The sequence below is a fragment of the Fukomys damarensis genome, unplaced genomic scaffold (assembly GCF_012274545.1).
Source record: "Fukomys damarensis isolate Sample0158 unplaced genomic scaffold, DMR_v1.0_HiC HiC_scaffold_20, whole genome shotgun sequence".
Lineage (NCBI taxonomy): Eukaryota > Metazoa > Chordata > Mammalia > Rodentia > Bathyergidae > Fukomys > Fukomys damarensis.
In genome coordinates this window covers 29477734-29501427 of record NW_022900932.1, presented here as the reverse complement: position 1 = coordinate 29501427, position 23694 = coordinate 29477734, and the positions used below count along the sequence as shown (strand labels likewise).

Genomic DNA, 23694 nt, shown 5'->3' with positions numbered 1-23694 from the left:
TAAACATAGCACCCATCCGTATCTGTGGGTTTTGTACCTATGGATTCAATCAACCACAGATCAAAACTATTAAAGAAAAATTGTATCTCTACTGAATCAGTACAGAATTGTTTTGTTATATTAGCAATAATAATATAACAAATATTTACATGCCATTGACTTTCTATTAGGCATTACAAGTAAACCAGAGATGATTCAAAGTACTAGGAGGATGTGCAAATTGATATGCAAATATATACTATTTTACATAAATAACTAGGGGACCCATAGATTTTGGTACCTTACAGGATCATGGAAGCCATTTCCCATGGATACCAAGGATGACTCTTTCCATCATGTTGAGGTCATTTATTGCTGAATCCACAAGTATCTAGATGATAAACTATGGATGGTAATGTAAATATTCAAGTCCTCCACATAGTGACACACACAAGACATAAAGATAAATACCGACTCAAAGAGGGCAATGCAAACTTGAAGATTAACAAAGTGTAAGTATTAAAAGATTATTCATAGACTTTAAAGAAGAAATATATCTTTAATATTGAGGATAACATTGAGCTATTATGATCAATATGATATAGCATGTAAGGTGTAACCACTGCATGTGAGGCAGAGATTGCCTTTTCATATGGATTTTGGTAAAGATCTTTTATGCTCCTGAATACAAAAAAGCTGCTTCCTTTGTATAATGAGTATGAAGATTACAGATTCAAGGTTAAACTTGTTATTGATATCAGGTCATCATTAAGCAGTTGTTTCATGCTAACAATTTATTACCCTTTTTCTCATGACATAAGCCCTTCCAGAAAATGTCAATGAAATTACTGACAGGTGTGTCTTCTTATCATAGAATCTCAGTCAAAACACAGCACAGCACAAGAGCGAATCCAGCTCCACACTGCCATCTGATCTTTCGGAGGTTCTTCAACAATGAGAGTGATAATGTGACAGACAAATGTAAAAATCTGTTAGCTATTTTTAATAAAGCCAAAACTACCAAAGAGCCACTGCAATGTAATACACCTGTAGAATGTCCTATAAGGTCGATTAATAATATAAATTCCTAGACTCGACTCTATAAATGCAAAGAGGACCCATAACAGAGTAGTCACAATAAAGTTGCAGAATGTGCTTTTCATTAGAGATTATCTTCTAGCCCTAAGCACTCATAAAAAAGAGAATAACACAGAGAGAGTGTGACTACTTACTTCTTTCAGATATAAGAAGCATGATCAAAAGGTGTGGTGAATGCTTAAATTTAAAAAGTTATTACAGTAAATGTCACATTGCTATCCTTCACTCTGCCTTTGAACACACTTACCCCACTGTTCTTAATTTCTGGATGACACTCGGCAGTAGCATTCACCTTATTTTTATCACAATATGTAAAGACACTCGTAAATGAGGATTTGCACAACTGCTTTAGAAAGTGGCAAGAGTGATGGGATAAGTACGTTTGAAGCAAAGGAGAGTGTTTCAAGGGAGATTAATAGCGATGTGGCTTTTAGTGTAATAAGTTTAAAAAAATTTAAATATTCACTGTATATATTGATCATACTCCATATTAGGTTTTCTTGATTACCAGGTGAAATGGCACAGCCAATCTGACTACCAACTTTTTCAGAAGGATCAATGTGATAAGATTTTTCTCCACTTTCACAACTCATTTATTTTTCCTATGCTCTATTTCAGAGTTAGGAAAAGAGCAGAAGGATGGAAAGGGCAGATTATTACCACTGTCCTTTTACCTTCACTGCTGACTAATTTCTTTTCCCCTACAAAAGATGATACCATCATCTCACATGCTAGGGTCTAGACACGGATGACTCAGTGACTCCACTCTGGATCGGCTTCTTACTCTGCAGCAGGGGCCCCTTCCATATTCAGCTACTTCAACATCCAGAGAGAACCATGCTAACATCTGGCCCCATAAGACCTCACTGCCGATGCCACTGCACTTAATCATGACTGGTCATCTCAGCAGGTTGCCAGAACATACAAGATCACAAAACTTCTGAATATAAATCCCATCTTTTCCATCTGTCACACTGTTTCCCACAACAGAACTTCTGTCCTATTAGTTATATTAAAATTCCAGATTCCTTTATGTTTTTAAGATCAATCATTTCAGACTTCTTATCTAATGGGAATCATCTGTGGGGAAACAGGCAGATGCCTTCCGTTTGATTCTGGAGACACAAGATGCCAAGATACACACCTCGAAGTATTTATCCCAAAGACCTTTTATATCTTAGCTACATTGAAATCCCCACCAGTACAGTTGTGGAGTTTACTGATAGACAAGAGACGGATGCAGAGTTTATTCCCTTTCCCATTCTATGAGTCTTCATCTTCTTTGCCGTGCTTGACATATTTTTCTTTGGCAAATGCATGAAGCCAGGGAACGGTTTTTCCCTTTAGATTTATAAATTGGCTCCTTAAACCTGGAAATAATAAACCATAGCGTTGGTCTGCACCAGCATAAAGCAGTGTCACAGCCAACGAGTTCCAAAGGTTGGGAAATAAGAAATTCTTGTATATGGGCACAAAAAACAAATTTCTGTTTCCAGTTAGCACATAGACGACTTTACCTCTAGGGCAAGGATGGTGAACCTTTTAGAGCTTTCAATGATACAAATAGCCCACTGTGGCAAGTGTGCCAAAGGTTTGCCACCTCTACTCTAGAATCCTGAAATTCCAGGTAAAAACTGACATGGAAACAAATGCATTTTCAACTGACACTTGTTTTAGCCAAAGCACAATGAGTGCAGAATATCTTTAGCATTTATGTGATAAGAAAATGAGCACAGAGGCCTGAGCCCAGTGGTCATAGACAAAATTTGAAATGATCGTTTCCCTTTATAGGATGATGACAAAGAGTTAGCTTGAGCAAATATAATGACAGAATCAGACAGAAGGCCGAATTTCGTGCAGAGCTTAGGTCCAATCCTCAATCCCTCCCAATTCCTTGCTTATAACGTGATGTATGTACCCTTCATCCAGAAAGATAACTATACTAAGCTCATACGTCACTTTTAATAGCTCTATTTACTGTTCAATTCCCCAAGTAGGCCTGAAACTCGAGTCTATGTGCATTGTCCCTTTCCTAATGGGAACCTATAACTAAATTGTACAACACTGGGAAAATGAAAGAAGAATAGAATCAGTGTGTGTAAAAACTGAAAGAAGTAATAGAGATAGCCTACCTCATAACTCCTTTACCAATTCTACAAACAAAGAACTAAAATTAGTTGTTAGAATACTCTGTTGGAATACATCTGAAGTCTAGTCCCCCAATGCAGCACGTATGCTAACGGAAAGGGAGATCTATTAGATTTCTTTATATATGTTAGTCTTTCTAATTGATATTTAGGAATGAGATCAACAGGGTACAGAGAATAAAAACAATTATTTTTCCTCGTTTTATTTTTCAAATACCTTTCAGATTTACTGAGTTCATATCATTTACATGAACATGGTGAAATACCTAAAATCAAGGATTAAGGTGGTTGAGAAATTGACAAATTTCTAGTATAGAATATTTTCCAATCAGGATTCAGGAAACCACCCAGAAAAGAAAACTTCCAGACATAAGCGTAGTGTCAGAAATTTCAGGTAAATGGTAGGAGGGGAATTTAATCCATTTTTCAGAAACAAACTTCAACAACATAGGCCCACACCAGGAAATGAAATGGAGACTCAAGACCCATCAAATAACGAAGGTCAAAATCGGGAAGCTCTAGACTGGCAGAAGGAAAGTGATTTTGGCAGAAGTCAAATGTATACTCACGCCAAAGGGAACAAGAAGTTAGTAAGCTTCTCAGACTCCTGACAAAGTACTGAAAACACACACAGACACATTACACCATGAATTGCTTCAATGGATATGAGTCCCTGGGTCTAGTATGGCCCTGGAATCAAACTACAGCTGAGCTCCATTTATCCATGACAGAGCATGTGGAATAAGAAATTCAAATGTCAGTTATGAAATTTGGGGAAAGTATAAGGCATATATGTACATCTTATAGTTGTTATTGTTATATAAAACATTAGGGTCCATGGAAACATCTGGAAAATACTTATGGAAAATCTTTCCATGATGCTTAAGAAACTTTTGTTTTACTTTTACTTCTGTTGGCCTTGCAAATTGGTGTGGAAGAAACAGTACAGACATAAAACTAGTAGTTATTTTAAAGAACTATGGGCCTCAGGGTAGTTGGTAAAGAAATGAAAGGAATGATGAGGTGAATAGCACTAATAGCAAAATACTCTACCACCCACATCCATTTAATGATGGAAATGATACACCTGTAAAAGTTAGCTGTACAAAGAGGTTAGAAATGGCTCATCATTGGGCCGGGGATTTGGCTCAGTGGTTCCGCTGCCTGCTTCACAAGAGCAAGGACCTGAGTTCAATCCCCAGTACCACCCCCCCCAAAAAAAAAAGAAAAAGAAAAGAAATGACTCATCATAAAAAATTATAATTCCTAACAATTGACTATAATAGTAGAAAACTAGGATATGCACAGGTCACAACAAGCTGAATGAAAACCAGAATCAGTTGGAAAACATGGATGAATCTCACAAACATAATACTGAACAAAATAAGTCAGACACAAAATATTTCATATAGTCCATGAATAAAAGGCTCAGAATCAGGCAAAACAAGTCCCTCAGTCTAAACAGCACTCATCTTCACAAAGGACTGGTGACTAGAAGGAATTATAGAGGGATATCTAGGATGCTGTTTATGTTTGTTCCTTGATCTAGATGCTGGTTACACATTTCCTAAACATTCATCCAGCTGCATGCATATGTTCTGTGAACCTTTACTTATTTTCCAATTCCATCAAAAGTATTAAACCAGTGCTTCCCATCTATGTTCCATAGGACTCTGTTGTCTAAGTAAATATTAGGTATTGCTTCCACAAAAGAATTTGGTGTTCATTGAGTCTGGGGAAAGCTGGGAACGACACATTTTTAGACTTCCATTCTGCAGGACATTTTAAAACATGAGTGTGATCATATGAACTCTCCCTGCAAGGTATATACCCCACTCATTCTCCCCCCTTCAAGTTTCCCTAAGGCCTTGTTCAGGATCCCAAATTTTGGCCATAACAAAAGCTGCATGAAAATAATGTGGACCTGCACATACATTCTACACCAAGTGGAGCAACAGCACTTTGAACATGCGCTTAGTGTTAAACCAGTGTGGATCTGTAGCGCCCCCTTTGCCTAGAGGTGTGTACATTTAAAGCATGGCAGTGTCTGTCCTTTCAAGAACATATCTCATCTCAGTGCTCCTGAGCCCATGCGATCTCAGCACAGTGAGCTAGCACACTGCATGTTATCTGCAAATATAATATAATGAAAGGCTGCAGCAAATCAGATTTTCAAATATGCCCAACTGTAATTCACAACTATAATTTCAAAACTCTCAAGTAATCTGAGCATTCTCCATGGGCTTCCATCTTAAAAATCAGAGTTCCTCCCAAATACTAAAAAGCTATGGCGAGTTGACCCCTATAATCGCCTTATTTTTCTTGTCTTGTCAAAACAACCATAGCTTCTTTGCAACTAGTATATTACTTGTTCACATTGGAACAGGCAATTAGGCTCTAATTTGTTTTCTAAACTCTTTTTCACACTTCTTATAGTGAATAAGATTGGCAGAATTTGAAGACTTTCTCTATGTACATACACAAAAGTAAACGGAATACTGACAGTATTTGTATTCTGTCTTTAAGGTTTTGGGGGTTTTACTTTGTTGCAATTTTAGCTATTTAACTTGGCTAAACCAGACATCTGGTTTATCTTTGGCTATTCATTTTTCCAAGTTCTATCAAAAGGAGATTAAAAACAATCATTTAAATTTAGGTAATGACTTTTATGGGGATGGGAGCTGAGAAAGGAAATATGAATTTTCAAAATGCCAAAAAATTTGCTTTAAGTCCATGTTTTCTTCTCTAGGCATCTGAGTATCAAATCTTTTTATTTTATTTTCTATGATCCTAATCTACATATCACATACCACCCATTGCTCTAATGTAATGAGAACAAGGAAAACCAGACAGGGCATTCCAAAACAATGTTTTAAGCCAAGGCACTCATAATAGTACCCAAATTATATTATATTGACTTCCAACATTATAATTCAATTACGTATTTCAAGGAAAATCTAAAACAAGCTAATTAATGTTGTGATGTCCAATTTTGTGAGAAATCACTTGGATTAGAAAACAGGGCTTCATGTCTCATAGTGTAGGTAAGAAGATCATACTGCAAACATCACTCTGTGTTATAGTCAATGGGTAAATAGTGCAATTATGCTTTAGATTGCAAAAGACAATGGGAAAATAGAAAGAAGGAGATACAGATAAAATTAAATTAAGAGAAAACTTTACAAATCTTAACTCGTATATCTATGGTTATATAGCACTAAATCAAAGTTGAAAGGTATATAATGAAGACTACTGGACATGAGTTTTACCCAAGACATGGTAAACAGTCTTAAAAATAGTATTTTAAATGTGTTTGCTTCAGAACAAGGAAAAACATCAACAAATTGAACCCAAAAGGACAAGAATGACAAATTTACTTCAGAGAAAAAAAAATACTTAAAAGTTTTAATCGGAAAGAATTTCTAGTGCTGTACAAAAGAAGAGCAAATTCCATCAATAACTGCACCTACCTCATTTAAGTCTTGCTGAGTTTCAAAAGCGTCCTTTGGCCAAATGGCAGCCCTCTGGTCTATTCTATAAAATACAAAGAGAAATTATTTCCATTTAAAAGAAACCTTTGACAATGCACATTTGAAGCTAGTGGCTAAAGATCTGACTATGCCTCTGTTAAAATTCCTTAGTAGAATCCCACCAACTGGAGAATAAAATCCAGACTCCTCACAATAGCCAAGGACACTTTATAGGTTTTGAACCTTGTCAGACTTCCTGATACCACTCTCCCTCCTATCCATTGCCTATAGCCATACTGCCCTTCTGTTTCATTAACACACGGTGTTTGTTTCCTGTTCAACTTTGTACTTGCTGTCCTGGGCCTAGAATCTTCTCTCCCAGATTTGCACACGATGACTCTTGTCATCACATAAACATCTACACAGCTCACATGTAGGTCTTCTTGACTGCAGTCACCAGAAGTAACCCTCCCTCCCCAGCATATTGTCCTATGAATTTTTTTCTTAGCACATCTTATTATCTAAAATTGCATGTGTTTATTGGCACTTCTACACTAAAATGTAAAAGAATGCACTAATTATGTCTGTTTTCTGAACATCAAAAATCCTTGGTACCTTGTACAAATTCAATAATTTTTTGAGTAAATGGATGTAATCCAACACAGTTACAGAAAGATTATCCGCTGAAGTCAGCTATGGAAATGACATCCTATCTCATAATTATCACAATAAGTGTCCTAGTTGTTGCTGTTACATAGTGAAGCTGGGTTTTACCACTGTATAGCACCCTCCCAATAGAAGAAAAAGGATTTAAAGCATATCACTTTGAGTTAATTTTCTTTAGTTAAAAAACCACTACTGGTAGACAAGTAGGTCCAAGTTATGAGATGTCAAATTCTATGACCCAATGTCATATGTTACATAACATTCCAGTTTTCTACAGCAGTCTGCATGCTGTTATATAATAAACATATTAAACCACCATTATTATCTTTATAAAAAGGCCAGCTACCTTAATGAAGAAGAGATTTAGTTATAAAAATTTATAAAAAGATGATTTTGGGATATAATTATCTAGTTATTATTCTATGTCAATTTGAATCTTGATGAAAGTATATACATATTGTCTGACTGGTCAACAGGATTAATGATTCCCAAATGTCACAGTGCTCTTAGAAATATGCACTTAGGGGCTGGTGATTTAGCTCAGTGGTTCCACCGCCTGCCTTGCAAGTGCAAAGACCCGAGTTTGGTCCCTGGTACCAAAAAAAAAGAAAAGAAAAGAAATGTGCACTTAGAAATGTCATAAGCCTCACTTTTTCAAAATATTAAAAATTTCTTTCAGGCCACAAGTGTTGCTAACTGTGTAAACAATACTTTGATTGAGGAAAACTAAGTAGACGTTAAAGCCAAAATATTGCGCAGGTCAGACTGACACCTTCCACGACCTGCACACCAGCATTTCCCTCTTGGATAAGAGACAAGACTCAGGCTCCCAATAATAAACTCAGGCACAGACAGTTCAATTGAGAAAGGCCAATGAGAAAGAAGACTGCTGGCTCGCCTACCATCCAGCTATCAGTCTCCTGAGCCACCAACATAGTGATGTCAAAGCTTCAGAAGCTCAAAGTCTCTCTTTCCTACAAAATAGGCAACAGGATTCTTGGTGACAGAGATTAACACGTCACACTTGTTAACACCTGAAATTATGAGTGGTTCATAATTTCTACATAACCTGTAGTAGTTCTCAAACTATTTTTCTATAGAGTTATGGTAGCACCAGATAAATAAAAGAGGCTGATTTAATGGGGATGAATATTTACCAGTTCATAATTTTCAAACATAATTTCTCTAGGGATTTGTTCTCACTTCCCTGTGAATCAGTGGCAGCAGATGGTAAAGCATGTAAGCCACTAGCAACACTGTTGGAAGGAAGCAGATGTGTCCTTTGTGAAAAAGACAGTATATATTATGGAAGATTCTATATGTAATAGAGTTATATAATTTTCTAGAGTTGAGCCTCCAGAAGAAGTCTGAGAAACGTAGTCTAAAACATCAGAGGTGCTTTAATTTACTAGTCATCTGAATGTCTACCAAATACCAGCTATCATGTTGGAGAAATAACAACAAACAAGCAGAGTCTGTGCTTTTAAGGAAGCTTAAAATCTAATGAACCTGGTGTGAATAATCTACAATAATGCATAAGATTCTAATAAGATTACTGACATGTAGGGAAGGTGTGATGGGTAGGGGAAGAACAAAAAGGGAAAAGAAAAAAATGTGAGAGAATGAAAGATGAAAATAAAGTGTTTGTAGATGGGGAGGGGAGGAGGGGGTGAAGGGAGGGCAGAGGTAAGGGGAAAAAATGAGAATCAAGACTTGTCATGTAGAGGTACATGATCCCAACAATGAATGTAACTGTACTGTATCCCTAAAATGTACCAATAAACTCAATAAAATTAAAAAAAAATCTAATGAAATATGAAAACTAATTAACACACAGCCTTGAGACTATCTCAGGAAATTGAAGATCAGGGCACACATCAGTTGATATTAGAATGTTAGGCACTGGAGAGATAGAGACACATAAGAGGTATTTCCAAAAGCAAAAGCAACCAAGAGATCTTGGGTGTGAATTCAAACTATGGAATGAAAGAAACTGTTCCAAAATTTTGAGACTGTGTGACAAGGAAAATGGCAGGTGGTTTTTCTAACAGAGGCAGAAAAATGTGTGATTTAGGGACATACAGAAAGGCAATAAAGACAGGTGATTCATGGGTGAAGATATTCAAATTTGAGGCAAGGCTAAAATACAGAAGTAAAATCAGCTGATTAAGGTTCGCTTGAGAATGAGAGATCACGCTAGTGTATCCACAGAGCACCAGTGACAATAATTACAGTGATTACAGGTAGGGTCACGGAGACAGGAGCTACACCAGTATTTCCTTACTATGGTTCTTGACATGGTAAAGATATCATTTTGGATGGGTGGATAAGGAATCAGAAGCCAGCTGGGGATTTAGCTCAGCGGTTTGGTGGCCTGCCTCGCAATTGCAAGGACCTGAGTTTGATCCCCGGTAACACAAGAAAAAAGAAAAAGAAAAAAGGAATCAGAAACCAGATGCAAGAATGTCTTTTGGTCTATAATTTACTAGGTGTGTATTTTTTAACAATATATCGACCTTTCCAAGGCTTAATTTCCTCATCTGTCAACTGAAGATAATTAACAGCTACCTTATAGAATAATTCATAAAATGAAGAACAATTCAGTAAAGGAATCAGAAACCAGATGCAAGAATGTCTTTTGGTCTATAATTTACTAGGTGTGTATTTTTGAACAATATATCGACCTTTCCAAGGCTTAATTTCCTCATCTGCCAACTGAAGATAATTAACAGCTACCTTATAGAATAATTCATAAAATGAACAATTCATGAATAATGAATTGCTTTACAGTTATCTAGAATAAACATAATACATGGATTTCATAATTATAAAAACACTGTAGTATAATTTGTATACAGTTAGGATAATTGTATATGTTAATAATAATAATAATAATATGATTTTTGTTAATAAGATGAAAGATAGAAGCAATCAGGTCCACTGAGCATGTCCTTGGAACAAACTCTTTTAGGAAACAAAAGAAAGATAAGACTTTTAGAAAATACATCACTAAGGAGGCAAGAAGATAAACAGAATTATCACTCTAAATAACAAAAAGAAATAAATTATAAGAAAGACAAACATTAAAAGGAATCAAACAATTCACCAGCTCATATTACACCAGGCTGAGTATACCAGGAAGTATACTCACGTCATTTTATTTAATTCCCAAAGTAACCATCTAAGACTAGCATTATTATATTCATCTGACCTATTCATTAAGAGGATAGTTAAATAATTTTGTCAGCTCATGTAACAAATATTTATTAAGCACTGACTATGTGCAGGTGTTGAAAAAAAAAGCAGTAAACAAAGCAAAGTCTGCCCTCATGGAATGTGTATTCTTCCGAAAGAACAGAAGAGAGCAGAGAGAAACTAGTGATGGTCTATTATGCACCAGATGCTCAACACTGAGGAGAAAATGAAAGCAAGGCATAAGAAGAGGGGAGACAGGAGAACAACCCCAACTCACACTGTCAGAAAGTGTCAGTGACAGAGACAATAAGAACGAAAAGAGTAGACTCATAAAAAGGTCATGGTAGAATAAGGAAAGGAAACAAGCTTCTCACTGGAAAAGGATAGTGTTGAAAAGAGGAGAACTAGAACAGTAGTCACTTTCCACAGTCTTTAAAGATACTCTTCAAACCATATACAGCCAACCCTGCCAGGAAGCTGGCCCATACACAAAAGTTCTAATCACCCAAAATACATCCTCCATTTCTTTCACCTCCCTCCATCCACAACAATAATAGGAAAGTACCTACTATATTTACATTAAGTATATGCTTCTTGAGGGGGCAAAGATGAATAAGTGAGAGTTCTCTGACAACTCTATTTTCACCTTGCTCTCTAGCCCAGGCTTCAGCAATGCGAAATGTAGCCAACTTTTCAGATGCCAAGTTGGTGCTCAGTATTGGTGACCGTGTGTGCGTCCTTCAAAACCTACTGTCATCATTACTGTGGCTACCATCATCGCCACCACTATCACACATCACCAACAGTACCATCACTATCATCACCAGAATCCCTATCACCTCCTCCACAAGTACACACATTACCACCACACACGCCAGCATTGCTACTGCTGCTGCTGCCATCACCACCATCATCCCTACTATCTAATTCAAAATACAAAGTACTTTCAACAGAGAAATGCAAATTTTAATTTCATCAGGATAGTAAAAGAGATCCTCTCTGGACTTTGTGATTCTAAACTAATGGACAGCCAATGTCAGTGCAGTTTTTCTCAAAGTTGTTGGCGTTTTAATTTTTCTGGGACCCTAAAGCATGTGCTGAGTCAGCACGTAGGGTCCAGCCATGGACCTCTCTTGGAAAGTGTAATGGAATTCAAAACAGCAAAACTAACCAAGCATTATAATATTTTTCTTGGCCTAAGGACAGATGTGATAATGTGTGAAAAAGCCATAGTTTTGTTCAGGATTTTCTATTTATATCAACAGTTTAACCCTCTATAATTAAATTAGTGGAGGAAAATTTCCCTATCTTAGTGAAAATTTCCTCTCTAGTCAATGACTCATGGAAGACAATGAAAGTTATGTGAGCCAATATTCTCCCTCAAATCCAATGATCAATTTATTTATCACCCAAAATAACTTTTAAATGTGTCATGATCCCTTCATCTTCACCACTACTCTGTTAGGCCGTGCCACCAACATCGCTCATCTATTTATGTGACAAAAGTTTCTTTCTCCCTAGCCTCCCTCCCTCCTCTTTCTAACCTCCCCAAACTCTTTCCCACACAAAATTTTGTCACTACCCTTTGCACACTCACTTAAAGACCAAAATTCTGAAACTTTTATAAAATCCTGGAAAATTTAGCATCTTCTCATGCTTTCAATCTCCCCTGTGTCCTGTTCTCTCCTGCGCTTGGTTTACATGACATTTTTCTAGCTGCTTGGAAGTACCATGTTCCTTTTATAACTTATGCCTTCAGCTGGACTCTCCCCGTGCCTGTAATGCTCGTTCCTGTCCATTTTCTCTCCTAATTAACTCATTTATGCTTTAGATATAGCTCTTAAACACCTCACTTTTATATGTCTTTACTGTATTCTGATATTACAATTATGTTATGTTGAAGTAGAAAACAGCTACTTGGTGCCTAATCATATATTTGTGTAATGATTTGATTGACTCTCATGATGGTAAACTTTATAGGGCAGGGGCCACATGAATCTTGTATAACATTTTACATCTGGTGCCAGTCCTTGCTTTTAGTAGGAATTCATGTTTGTTTAAAAAAGTATTCATCCCAGCATAATAGGCAGCTGTCAATTCCAGTATAATCCAGACTGTGTAAAATGACCATAATACAACTCACAGCTACTTCTTATACTGTAACATGCTAGCACAGCCCACAGGATGGAATGACTCTCATACCCATAGCAAATACATTTCTTCCCTGAGAATACCTATGAAAGATTATCAAATGGCTTTCTAAACCACAAATTAGAAAACCAGGGCAGAGAAAGTAAAAAGAGACCGTCCAATGTACTTTTCAGAATGTTGAAAGCCTTAGGACTGAATGAAGCCAACCTCAGATCCTATCTTAAGATTTAATATATTCATTGTATTAAACTGAGCTTCTGTATTAGAAAGCAACACTTGGGATTCACTAATGTATACCCGGATGACTGCTGGCTGGCTGTATGACTGTTGTTTCCTGAAACTCTTTTGAAAACAAAAGTTATATCCCAAGAGGACAACCCTTTGAGCAAAACATTCTTTATATATAAACAATAGCTCTATATGCAGACAGAGACAAGATGCCAAAAATTCCAGAAATATTATTAGTAACAATAACAACTAATACCAGTTAATATAAAGTTCCTTTCACTAGGGAGTCTAAGCCATATTAAAAACATTCTTCTATTGCTTCTTATGAAATTTTTGTGCTAAAGGACTGAGATTAAATATTGAGCAGCGAGCCAGCTTCGAGGTCGCAGAGTTTGACCTTACTCCCAGAGATCGCTGAAATAAAACAGAATTACAAGTGAATACATGTTCACGAACTGAGTTTCTCAAGCATGCATCCTCTTGTTCAGGCCAACAAACTCCTGTAGAGTGGACAAGGACATCATGGCTTGAAACAGAAGCTGATACCCAATTATATATCCTCCCAGTAGCAGGAATCCAAGTGCTACCTTACCCCCACCTCCACTTCTCCAGAGATCAGTATTGACTAGTACTATTAAAACAGAGATTCCTGGGCCTCAGTCTACTGAATCAGAATTTCTAAGAGAGCAGAATGCTAAGGTGTAGCTAACAAGTATTTTAAGGGATGCTTAATTGGGAAACATTACCTTAAAGGACAAAGAACAATAACCTGGAAGGACACCAGTGGCTAAACGACACAGATGAGAGATTTGTTTGGGTACAGGAGTGACCTGATGTTTCAGACCTGCTTTCCTAGGAGATATGTTCACAGAGAGGGAAATTCTGTGTCTCTGAAGACACAATGAGAAATTCCAAACACAAGGAAGCCATGATTCTTTGGAATAGTAGGTTCTGCTCCTTACTCTGGTGGGATAAAACAGCTCAGAAACTGCCAGGGCCGTGCCAATGCCCAAAGAATGACTGAGCAGTGAGTCCGGCCCCCCAGACAGCATCAGGACTGGCAGAGGAAAGCAGGGAGAGTGGTCATGGATGGGGTTGGTAGACTGACCAGAGATGTGGTTGAAATCACCCCATGAACCAGAAAGAGTTTGGGACAGGATGTTGAAAGCATTGGCATCCAGCAGGTTTGTTTCTGGGGACTGAGCGAGAGCATTAGTAGTAGTAAGAGGGATAGCAGCTCAGGGTTTGCTGAGCAGGCTACAAAGCACTTTGCTTGCATCATCCCTTCACTCCAGTAATTAGTAAATAATTATCAGACACCTGCTCCCTGTGCCAGGTGGGGCTCAGCCCAGGAGACAGAATGGCTGGAGTCGATGCCTGAGTTCCACAGGCTGTTGTACTCACTTGCATCATCCCAACTAAAGCACCTGCCAAATCACTGCACTTTTCCGCCTCAAGGTTTTTTCTAAGCAGAGCTTGTTCCCTTGGCCTGCAAGTGTGCAGAGCCAACTCTCCTTGGAGCCATCTGCCAGTGTAGAGGGGAGTGTGCAGCCCCTGATGTCCACAGGGTAAGTGAGATACTTTTGCCACAGTTCCTTGGGGGCCCCCTAGTGGACTCTACCAAGCTCCACCCCTGCTGTGTACAGGGGAGCCCTCAAGTTATGACCAGCCTGACATATGAACAACTTGGATTAATTAGGTTAATGGAAGATTCAACTGCCTCTCATTATCTATAGAGTGTACCTAGGTAAACCTCCAGACCTCAGCTGTATTGACTTAGTTATGACCAGCCCTTGAATACCGATTGAGTTTATAAGTTAAGGGTCCACTGAATTTCCTATTCCTTGGATCTGCCTCCCTCCCAGGCTATCTTTGGAGGAGAAGGCTAAAGTAAGACAGTGAACAAAGTGGGAAAGTAGGCACAATCTCTGTATTTCTAGAGCTTACTGTCAGGGAAAGAGGAGCTAATCACACAAATGACTTATTGCAGTGAAGAGCACAGAGGGTCACAAGTGACAGTGGATGGGGAGAACCTAGTTTGAAAGAGAGGCAAACATTTTATGGCATTTATAAATGTTCACTGCACAAGGCACTATGATACTACAACTGTACTCAGTCTTTCAACACTAACTTTTAAAATGTCAGTCAGAATAGCTCAACGAACAAAATAACATTTAAAAAGAGGCACAGGATTTGAATAGGCATTGATATTAGACAAGCCTAAATGCTTTATGTGCCCTAGGAAAGGTTTCCTTTCTCTCTCAAGAGTTCTAGGTCTCTAACCTTCACCTCCCTTTTCCTCTCCATCTTCATTGCCACATCCACTTCCAACATGGATGCTATATTAGCTTGCAAGACATCTCCCTGAGTACAAAACATAGAACCAAAGTGGCATTCCTAAGAAGTAAACTTGAACATCTCAATTTCCTATTTATAATCTCCAGTGGCTTTCCTTTAGACTTAAGACAAAAATCCCAAATCCAAGCTCTGAGAAGTCTGGCCACTACCAACATATAATGCATCCTCTCTGCAGCTGGTCACCCTCCAGCTCTCTTGTCTGGGCTGATGCATTAGTGATTAGAAAGGCAAGTCAGAGAAACACCAGTTTCCCAATACCTTTGTCTTGCTTAAGTCTGACAAAGACATAGCCCCTTTCTCGCAATTATCTTAAAACTGGTTTTTAATTATCCTTTTGTATCAGTTCTGGGTTTTTCCCTTGCCCCCCAAGTCGCCTAATACTCTTATTTTATCTGCCAGTGCTTCTCATCTCCAACTCACTTTTCTCTGACACTAACCTCTCTTTGCTTTGGAGAGCTGTTCCATTGGCAAATTTGAATATGTGACCTGAGCTAGGACCATTCATTTCTTTTCTCTGGTAGCTGAGATATGAGCAGGTGCGGAAAACCAGTCATACTTGACCATCTAATAGTTGCACTCAAGGGGAAAAGTTCCTGTCACTGAGATTCAAACAATGCATGAATGATGACCTCTATTCTTACAAATGTTACCGTTACCAAAAAAGTAACTACTTGCCTCACAACAGCCTGGCTCTCCTATGGTATACGCAAGATCAGTAAGGTTGCCAGATTTGCTTATGGGAAAGGATCATTTTCTTAATGCTCACTTTTCCAACTGCCACCATTTTTAGCCATCATTTAGACCACTCATATAGCCCCTATAAAAGTTATTTTGCAATTATTTTAATCATATACACAACTTGAGCAGAAGAATCCAAATCATTAGAATCTCAACTGGCAATACAGGAAAACCAACAGTTTCAAGGTATACATAATGTTTGATTCCACCATAGAGAAGCTAAAGCCTAGCTTAAAGATAGTGGAAGACCAAGACCATGAAAATACTCTGTGTTCTGTGAAGGATGGATAGGCAAGTGTATAAAAAGCAGTGTAGGCAAAAGGCAAGCATTTCAAAAAAAAAAAACAGAGTTTGTAAAAGACCTGATTCTATTATAATGAAACATGGCCAAGAGAGGTATAGAACTATGGCAGGCAGCCTAGAATCTGAAAGTTTCGCCTACCTAGGAATCAATGAACAGAAACTTTACTGAATTGTAGAACCTATCAGTTCATCACTATGGTGAGAACTGTGCATTCAAATTCATTATAAGGAAAAATGACTATATCCTATTTGAAGACATAAAGCAAAGAACTTCAGATTAACTATATTGATTAGTTCAGTTGAACCTTTTCTTACTATAGAGATTCATATGAACTTTTGGGAAAAGAGAAAAGTGCAGGAAAAGCTGGGAGAGAGCTGGCTTCTGAGATAGTATTAGAATTTAGATAAATGGAGGAAAGAAGAGAGATTAGAGGTGAAAGGGATGTATGGGCAGTTCACAGGTCAGTACTGTGGAGCTAGATGGAGACCTCCATGAAGTGAGGGGAGCTAATCACATGGGGACCAGTACCATTAATTTATTAAGCACCTTCTGCAGGCCAGACCCTGAAAGAAGGTGGACATTCAGTGTCTCATTTAATCCTCACAACCATGGCTCTGAAAACTAGATATTTTCATTTCCATTGTACAACTGAAACAGTCCAAGTCTAAAAAGGTTAGAAAATCTGTTAAGGAAGTAGTGGCAATAGAATCCATGTCTGCCTACTGCCAAACCCTTTCCTTTCTACATTAGAGTTTCTTGGACACATTTTCAGGCTGTTCCCAAGGGCACTATTATGTGTGTTTGGGTTTATTCAACAGTCTGGGTGTGACCAACATTGCTTTCTTGTTTTGGTGCTAAATTCAAAGTATTGTCTAAGAAGTTTCTGACATCTGGCTTACTCCTGCACCTACACCTTCTCAAACTTTCTCCTCTTGGACATTATCCCATTTGAAAGGACCTTAGAATATTCTTTGTTCCCGGCACCTGGGGTGATAGGAGTGCTTGGCAAGAGCTCTGTGTTATCGGCCCCCTGAGAGGTTTACACTAATTAAGAGCATAAGAAAAAATTTTCCTTTGCTTTTATCCAAGGAGTCAATCTTTCAAGGAAGGAGGTGGCTAGGGCACAAATTCTTGCTTTAAATATCAGCTATCCCTATGAAAATAATTTTTTATTTGCCTTTAGATCCCAACTAACCAAACCATAAAAACCGCAACTCCCACCAAAAATTCTTTTTAAATTTCTCCCAGTTATCAAATATAAAAAGTAAATCCATTCTCTAATACTCTACTAATATTCCTGTCTGTCCCGAAGTAAGATACAATAAATAAATAAGTAAGCATGCAACCAAAGTCAGAGAAACAGTATGTTCTATTATTTTTCAGGAATTTACTAATTTATCACTTTCTCCAATTTCAAATTTAATAGGGGCTCAGTGGGGGAAACTTGGGAAGCAATGAACAAATAGTATTGTTCTTAAATCACTGCAATCATCCAACCCAAAAGAAATCACTAATATTGATTTATGACTTTTTCATTATATTTCTACACATAAGTAAATATATTAAGCAGAAGGACTGCATTGTAATACTGGTATTTAATTGCTTTTTTCCCCCTTCTGAATAAATGATGAACATGTGCCTACATTGATAAAGACCCCATGCAAAATAATGGTTTTAAATAAGATATGCATCATGCAAATTGACTTTTTTCAGCAGAATAACAAGAGGTAATGGCAAGGTCCCAAGGAAACATGTAGAAAATTGGAGTCACTGTTTGTGACTGACAGACACAGAGACTAGAGCTAAAACCCCTCACATGTATGAGGGAGTCTCCCACACGCAAAAAAATTGTTCCATCCCTCACATGACTTCCAAATGGACTCTGGGAACATTACAGACAGAAACCTTTTGCTCTTAGCCCAATTTGCATGAAAAAACTGTGGGACTAGTCGGTGAAATCAAAATACTAGTGAATATTCAATAAGGAGAGAAGAAATTGATTTAAGTTGGCTCAGATACTGATTAGAGCCACTATGATTCTAAACATACAATCGAGCACTATGGCCTTCTACCTGATTCTCTCAAAGTTATCCATCAATCACAATGTTCCTGTCTTCCCTGATCATATAACGTAAAATATCTTGTCACATTTCAGTTTGTCATTTCAAATCCTATGCCTAGACTGCTTTGACCCTTGAACACAAATGAAGGAAAATATAGTAGAAGTACATAAAAGATATGCTTTAAAAGATGTTTGTTCTACAATAATATCTACTAATATAAATCCTGGAAGTAAGCAAAATGTCAAATATACTATAGTTAAAAATGACAGTATACCACCGAATGTGATATTGTATAACTTATTCAATATGATATTGAATATACGATGATATAGACAAATATTATATGGAACAAACAAGTTCATAGCAATGTATTTTTAAAACATTTTATAAATATACTGGTAAATTTAATAACTCAAATTTTTAATCCAGTATTGGTTAAGAATAGAAGAAAATAAACATACTGGGAGTGACCAGGAGCTGTGTGTTTCACTATTCATAATGTATGTGTAAATTTTGAAAAGGAATAACCTTATTGACAAATACTATGACAGAAATAAAGGAATAGCCATGGCCTGGGAAGATGAAAGGCAAGTTTAAAACCAGCCTCATTCTAGTGGCTTAAGAGCATGGGACATTTAACTAGCTGATCAAAATTCCAAATTAGGTTTAAATTTAGACATGCAGTTTCTTACAGTGATTACTAAAATTACTCTCTTAAATCTATTCCACACTGAGCAAGAAAATTACCAAGATATTAAGAAGCTAAGGACAAAGTTTTCTGTTGTGTCTCTAGGAAATATGTCTAACAAAGAGCTATTCTGACACCAGGGTAAAGCACAATTTCTTTTAAGAATTGTATGCTATTGAGTTTGTTAGAGAAAATTTTATTTGTTCACTTCAGCCGTAAATGAACTCATGATAATTAATATACTACTTGAGTACTCTGTTACTGATCCTATACTGAATGAACATAGTATTATAAATAATACATTCTGGCCCACCTTTCTACTCTTGAGCCTGTTTAAAATCAATATTGTTTCTAGAAGATCCACATCCCAGTGTATCAGGAAGCCCCTTGCATACATAATTCCTTTTATGCCGACCGACATCAATAATAGCAACAACATAAGAATGAAAACTACAACAGTAACTAAGGTTCTACATGGTGGTAGGTTTCAAGACATTTTTATGTCTTACAGATTTTTCTGTACTTTCCAATAATTTATTTATTGTTATTGTTATGATGATGATGATGATGATACCTCTCACTTTCCCTTTTCTTTGTGCTTAATCGTTGTCTGATGAAAACACTAACGACGTATTAAATTATCCATGGCAAATTCCTTTAAAAATAGAGGACTTCATTCTCCAAATAATCAAGCATGGGCTCTTTTTCAATCAGTAGTTTTAGGATTTCCTGTGGGATTTTTGTGCTTTACAACAGGGAGAGAGAATTATTTTTATCTGTGTCTCCAAGAGCTTGTATTCTTAAGTCGGCCCATGTCTAATCCTTTAAACATCTACAGTGTTAAGCATTTTCAATGTTAGAGCCAGAAGGGGTATTAGGAAGCCCTTGACCCAAATTCCTTATGTTAGAACAAGGGGCTGAGAATTTGAGTGACACGACCAAGGTCACCTGATGGACATAAGACCATGGATTTTTTATTCTTTCTTTCTTCTTCTTTCTTGCTTTCTTTTATTTTCTTTTCTTCCCTCTACTTTTCTATGATTTTTCTTCCTTTTCTTTTTTTGCTTTCCTTCCCCTTCCCTTTTCTTTTGTTGTTTTTTTGAGACAAGTTTTCAAAATATTATGAAGACAAGCTATTTTTAAATCTGTATCTCATTCATCCCTCTTAAAAAAAAAAAAAAAAAAAAAAAACTTAGGCATACACTAATGAGAAAGAAGAAAGATATGCAGATTTCCTGATCTAGTACTGTCCAAGAAGGGGGATCACATCCTCTGCATTATTAAAACATCTCTGGGTGTTCATTCTTTTCTTCATTCTTTCTTCTTAGCAGGACTCTTTAAGACTACTTACTTCTATGAAAAACCATTTAAGACACAATTGGCTATTAAAACACACAAGTTGTCCATCTTAAGAACAACAGATGAAAAGATTTATCCCCCATGGAAAAGTTACTGCCAAGAAAACTTCCTCTTTCTATAAAGCAACAAAGCTCCCAACTTTTTCTTTCGTCTAAAATACTACAAAAACTATTGGCAGCCATCAAAGTCTATTTCTCTGTAAGAATTTTCAATCACCTCTATCAGAGATTTCCAGATAAAGCTAATGAACTAAAACTAGCAAAAGCAACTATCGATCTAATTAATAGTAAGACAATGCCATGAAATAGCTCAATGTATATAAAGTTTTTAATGACATTAAAGGTTTAATTGTCATAAATTTTAATAGAGTATTTTAAATACAAGTGAGTTAATCTCTCCCCAAAGTAAATTTACTTAGCTGGGCAAGAAATCCCCAACTTCATTAGCATTCTTTGACATTCCTCAGTTCCCCTTTGTCCTATTTGAAGGTTACAGGATGGGCTCTGGCTTGTGCTATAGAAATCAGTCACATTTCTGCATATTAATCAAGTAGCTGTTCTAAACAGACTGCCAGCTTGCTTGGGTTACCAGGGGTGTGAGAACTTAAGCAAATTGCAGTCTCACTGGATATCCAGCTACAAAATAGACAATTGTACTAAGCCACTGCTGAGGCTTGCTCTAGTTCTAACTAAATGTGATTCTACACTCTTGAAAAGCATGAGGCATTGAGGAGCATGCCACAGTAGTATAATATCCTTCACTATATGCAAAGACAGTCCCTGTTAAAATATAAACATGTCATCTGTGAAAAACTAGCAGTAAGACAACATCAGCCAGCACCATATTGGGAGTTAAACTCAGGCAGCCCCAGACTTCCCAGGATGAACAGTTGCTAGGAAGAAAAGGATTGAAGCAGGCATTATAAATCAAATATCTACAGAAACCAACCGAAAAGTGTAAATAAATGGAGAGAGCTAAAGAGAACTGTGAAAAACGGAAAACTTCTCCTCAGCTCCAGTTTATTGTTGCCTTGCAGGAATACACACTCTAGATTATCCTGTCTTCAGATTTTTCCAAATAAATATTGATTCAAGTATTTTAAAACGGTATACAAGCCAAATACGCCTCCATCAGAGACAAGAATAGGACACCAAAAAAGAGACCTCTGATGCACTACACTGTAATACTAAGGAATAAAATGCAGCAGTCGGGGCTTGACAAATGGACATAAGGGCGTAATGAAAAAGGATGAATCAGGCTTAAACAATCTGAGGTTGTCTCTGATGAGGCAATTCAGAAGAGCAAGCAAATTTACAGATAGAAAAAGTCAGGAGAGTAGTTTTAAACTTTTGTTTTTGTTGTTTAGTCCTGAGCCCTATTTGATAAATGCCTTATGGATTTGTTCTGGACAAATAAATGGAAACACAGTAGGCAGACTCATGACTCCTACGTTCTCATCCTTGGCTTGATCTCCCTACATGTTACGTTACATATAAAAAGATTTTGTAGATGTGATTAAGCTAAGGATCTTGAGAAAAGGAGATCATCCTAGATTATACTAGTGAGGCCAATGTGATCATACGAATGCCTAAAACAAGAAAATCTTTCCTGGCCATGATCAAAGTGAGATGTGACTGTAGAAGAAAGGTCAGAGATACAGTGTTACTGGCTTTGAAGAGGAAGGGGCCACAGGCCATGGGGCACAGGCAGCCTCTGGAAACAAAAAGCGAGGAAAGAGCTGATTTTATTTATATGCTCTAGAAAGGAGCACAGTCCTTCCGTCACCTTTGCTTTTGCCCCTAAGAACCATATTGGGCTTCTATCCTACAAAACTACAACATAATAAAATTGTTTTAACCCACACGTATGTGGACATTTGTTACAGCAACATTAGAGAATAGATATAGTCTACATACACTTAAACTTTAGCAAGAATATTCCTAGATCTACCTGAGCTCCTCTCCAGATTCAGACAAATCCTCCTTCTAGAAAAAGCCCAAAATACAACAAGCTCTGAGAGCTTTAGGTAAAATTATTTGGCATGTGTGGAAAGATCAATACACATCCTTTGGCCCCAATCAGCTCTGAAATGTCAATTTACAAGATTGAGTTAATTCTATAAGGACTATTCCCTCCAAGTCTTACCCAAGTAATAGGTGAACACCTTACAGTTCTTTGTTACAAAAAGATGTTCCTTCACTTTTTTGCAGAGCTAATTATATTGATAACTTTCTCCCTAGGCCCTACCTCCAAGAAGGTGGCATTTTACATCTGCTGAGATTTATCCTGGCTTCTTCCTTCACTTTGGGCCAGACTGAGGTCTGGTGTGTCCTGTTACAGTATCATGTCTCTTTCAAGATTCTACCCGGCAAGATATAACCAAACCTGGGCATTTGCTGACTTAAAACAGAAAAGGAATCTTATCAGGAATGTGAGCTACCTGACTCCAAGTTGTTTTTAGCCTCAGATCTTCTTTCGCGGGTGTATCAAATTTCACAATCCCTGTAATAATTTGAAATATATTTTTTGAAAGTTCCATTACAGTGTCCCTGGGGTGATGCATCCATGGTTATAATAACTCTGTAGTTTAAAGGTGACTCTCCTCACTTAAATACTAAACCTAACAGTATTAGACATAAATGGTCGAAATCACTTTTTATCTGTGGTTTAGCACCAGATCCTGGGATTACCGACACTGGCACATAGAACATTCTAGAATGCTGCCAGCTCAGAAAGCTAGGAAATGATAAAAGTGGGAAATGGAGGCTAGAAGGGGAAAAGAATGCCAAGGTTTTTGGCATCCTATGGAAGACTGCTAAGGAGTAGAGGGAGACAGACCAGATCTACTTGTGCAAGAAGTTGCCAATCTGTTAGCAACTGAAACAGCCCTGACATGAAGAGGAAAGATAATGGCCAACTCTGTACCTGGTTTCTTTTCCTGGCGTGCAGAAAAAGTCCATGAACTTACTAAGGTTTTACGCAAATGTATTCCTAAGATGTTACATGCATTTTATTTTTGGAGGCAGCTTAACATAAATCTCTGTGAATCTGAACAAAGTGTAACGCCACACAGCAATACAAGAATTGCTGCTCTGTGTGTTCCCTTATAGAACTATTCTAATTCAATACCATTAGCACTGAACTAGTCATATGTGAGTGATCACTACAGAATCCTATTAAATTCTGAATTTACCCTCAGACAACAGCAAAATTGCCAATTACCATTCCTACCATAGATAAGATAGAAAAT

The 23694-nt window shown here is 37.3% G+C and overlaps 1 protein-coding gene across 8 annotated transcripts in view; it reads right to left on the bottom strand.

The window, feature by feature from the left end:
• The window catches only part of Fam13c (family with sequence similarity 13 member C), a 106769-nt gene that overhangs the window by 48590 nt on the left and 34485 nt on the right, over positions 1-23694 (bottom strand). For all 8 annotated transcript variants that reach the window (XM_010603074.1, XM_010603040.1, XM_010603044.1 and 5 more), the window contains one exon: positions 6695-6758. In XM_010603074.1, the coding sequence (XP_010601376.1) occupies positions 6695-6758 (64 nt within the window). The remainder of the gene's footprint in view (positions 1-6694; positions 6759-23694) is intronic.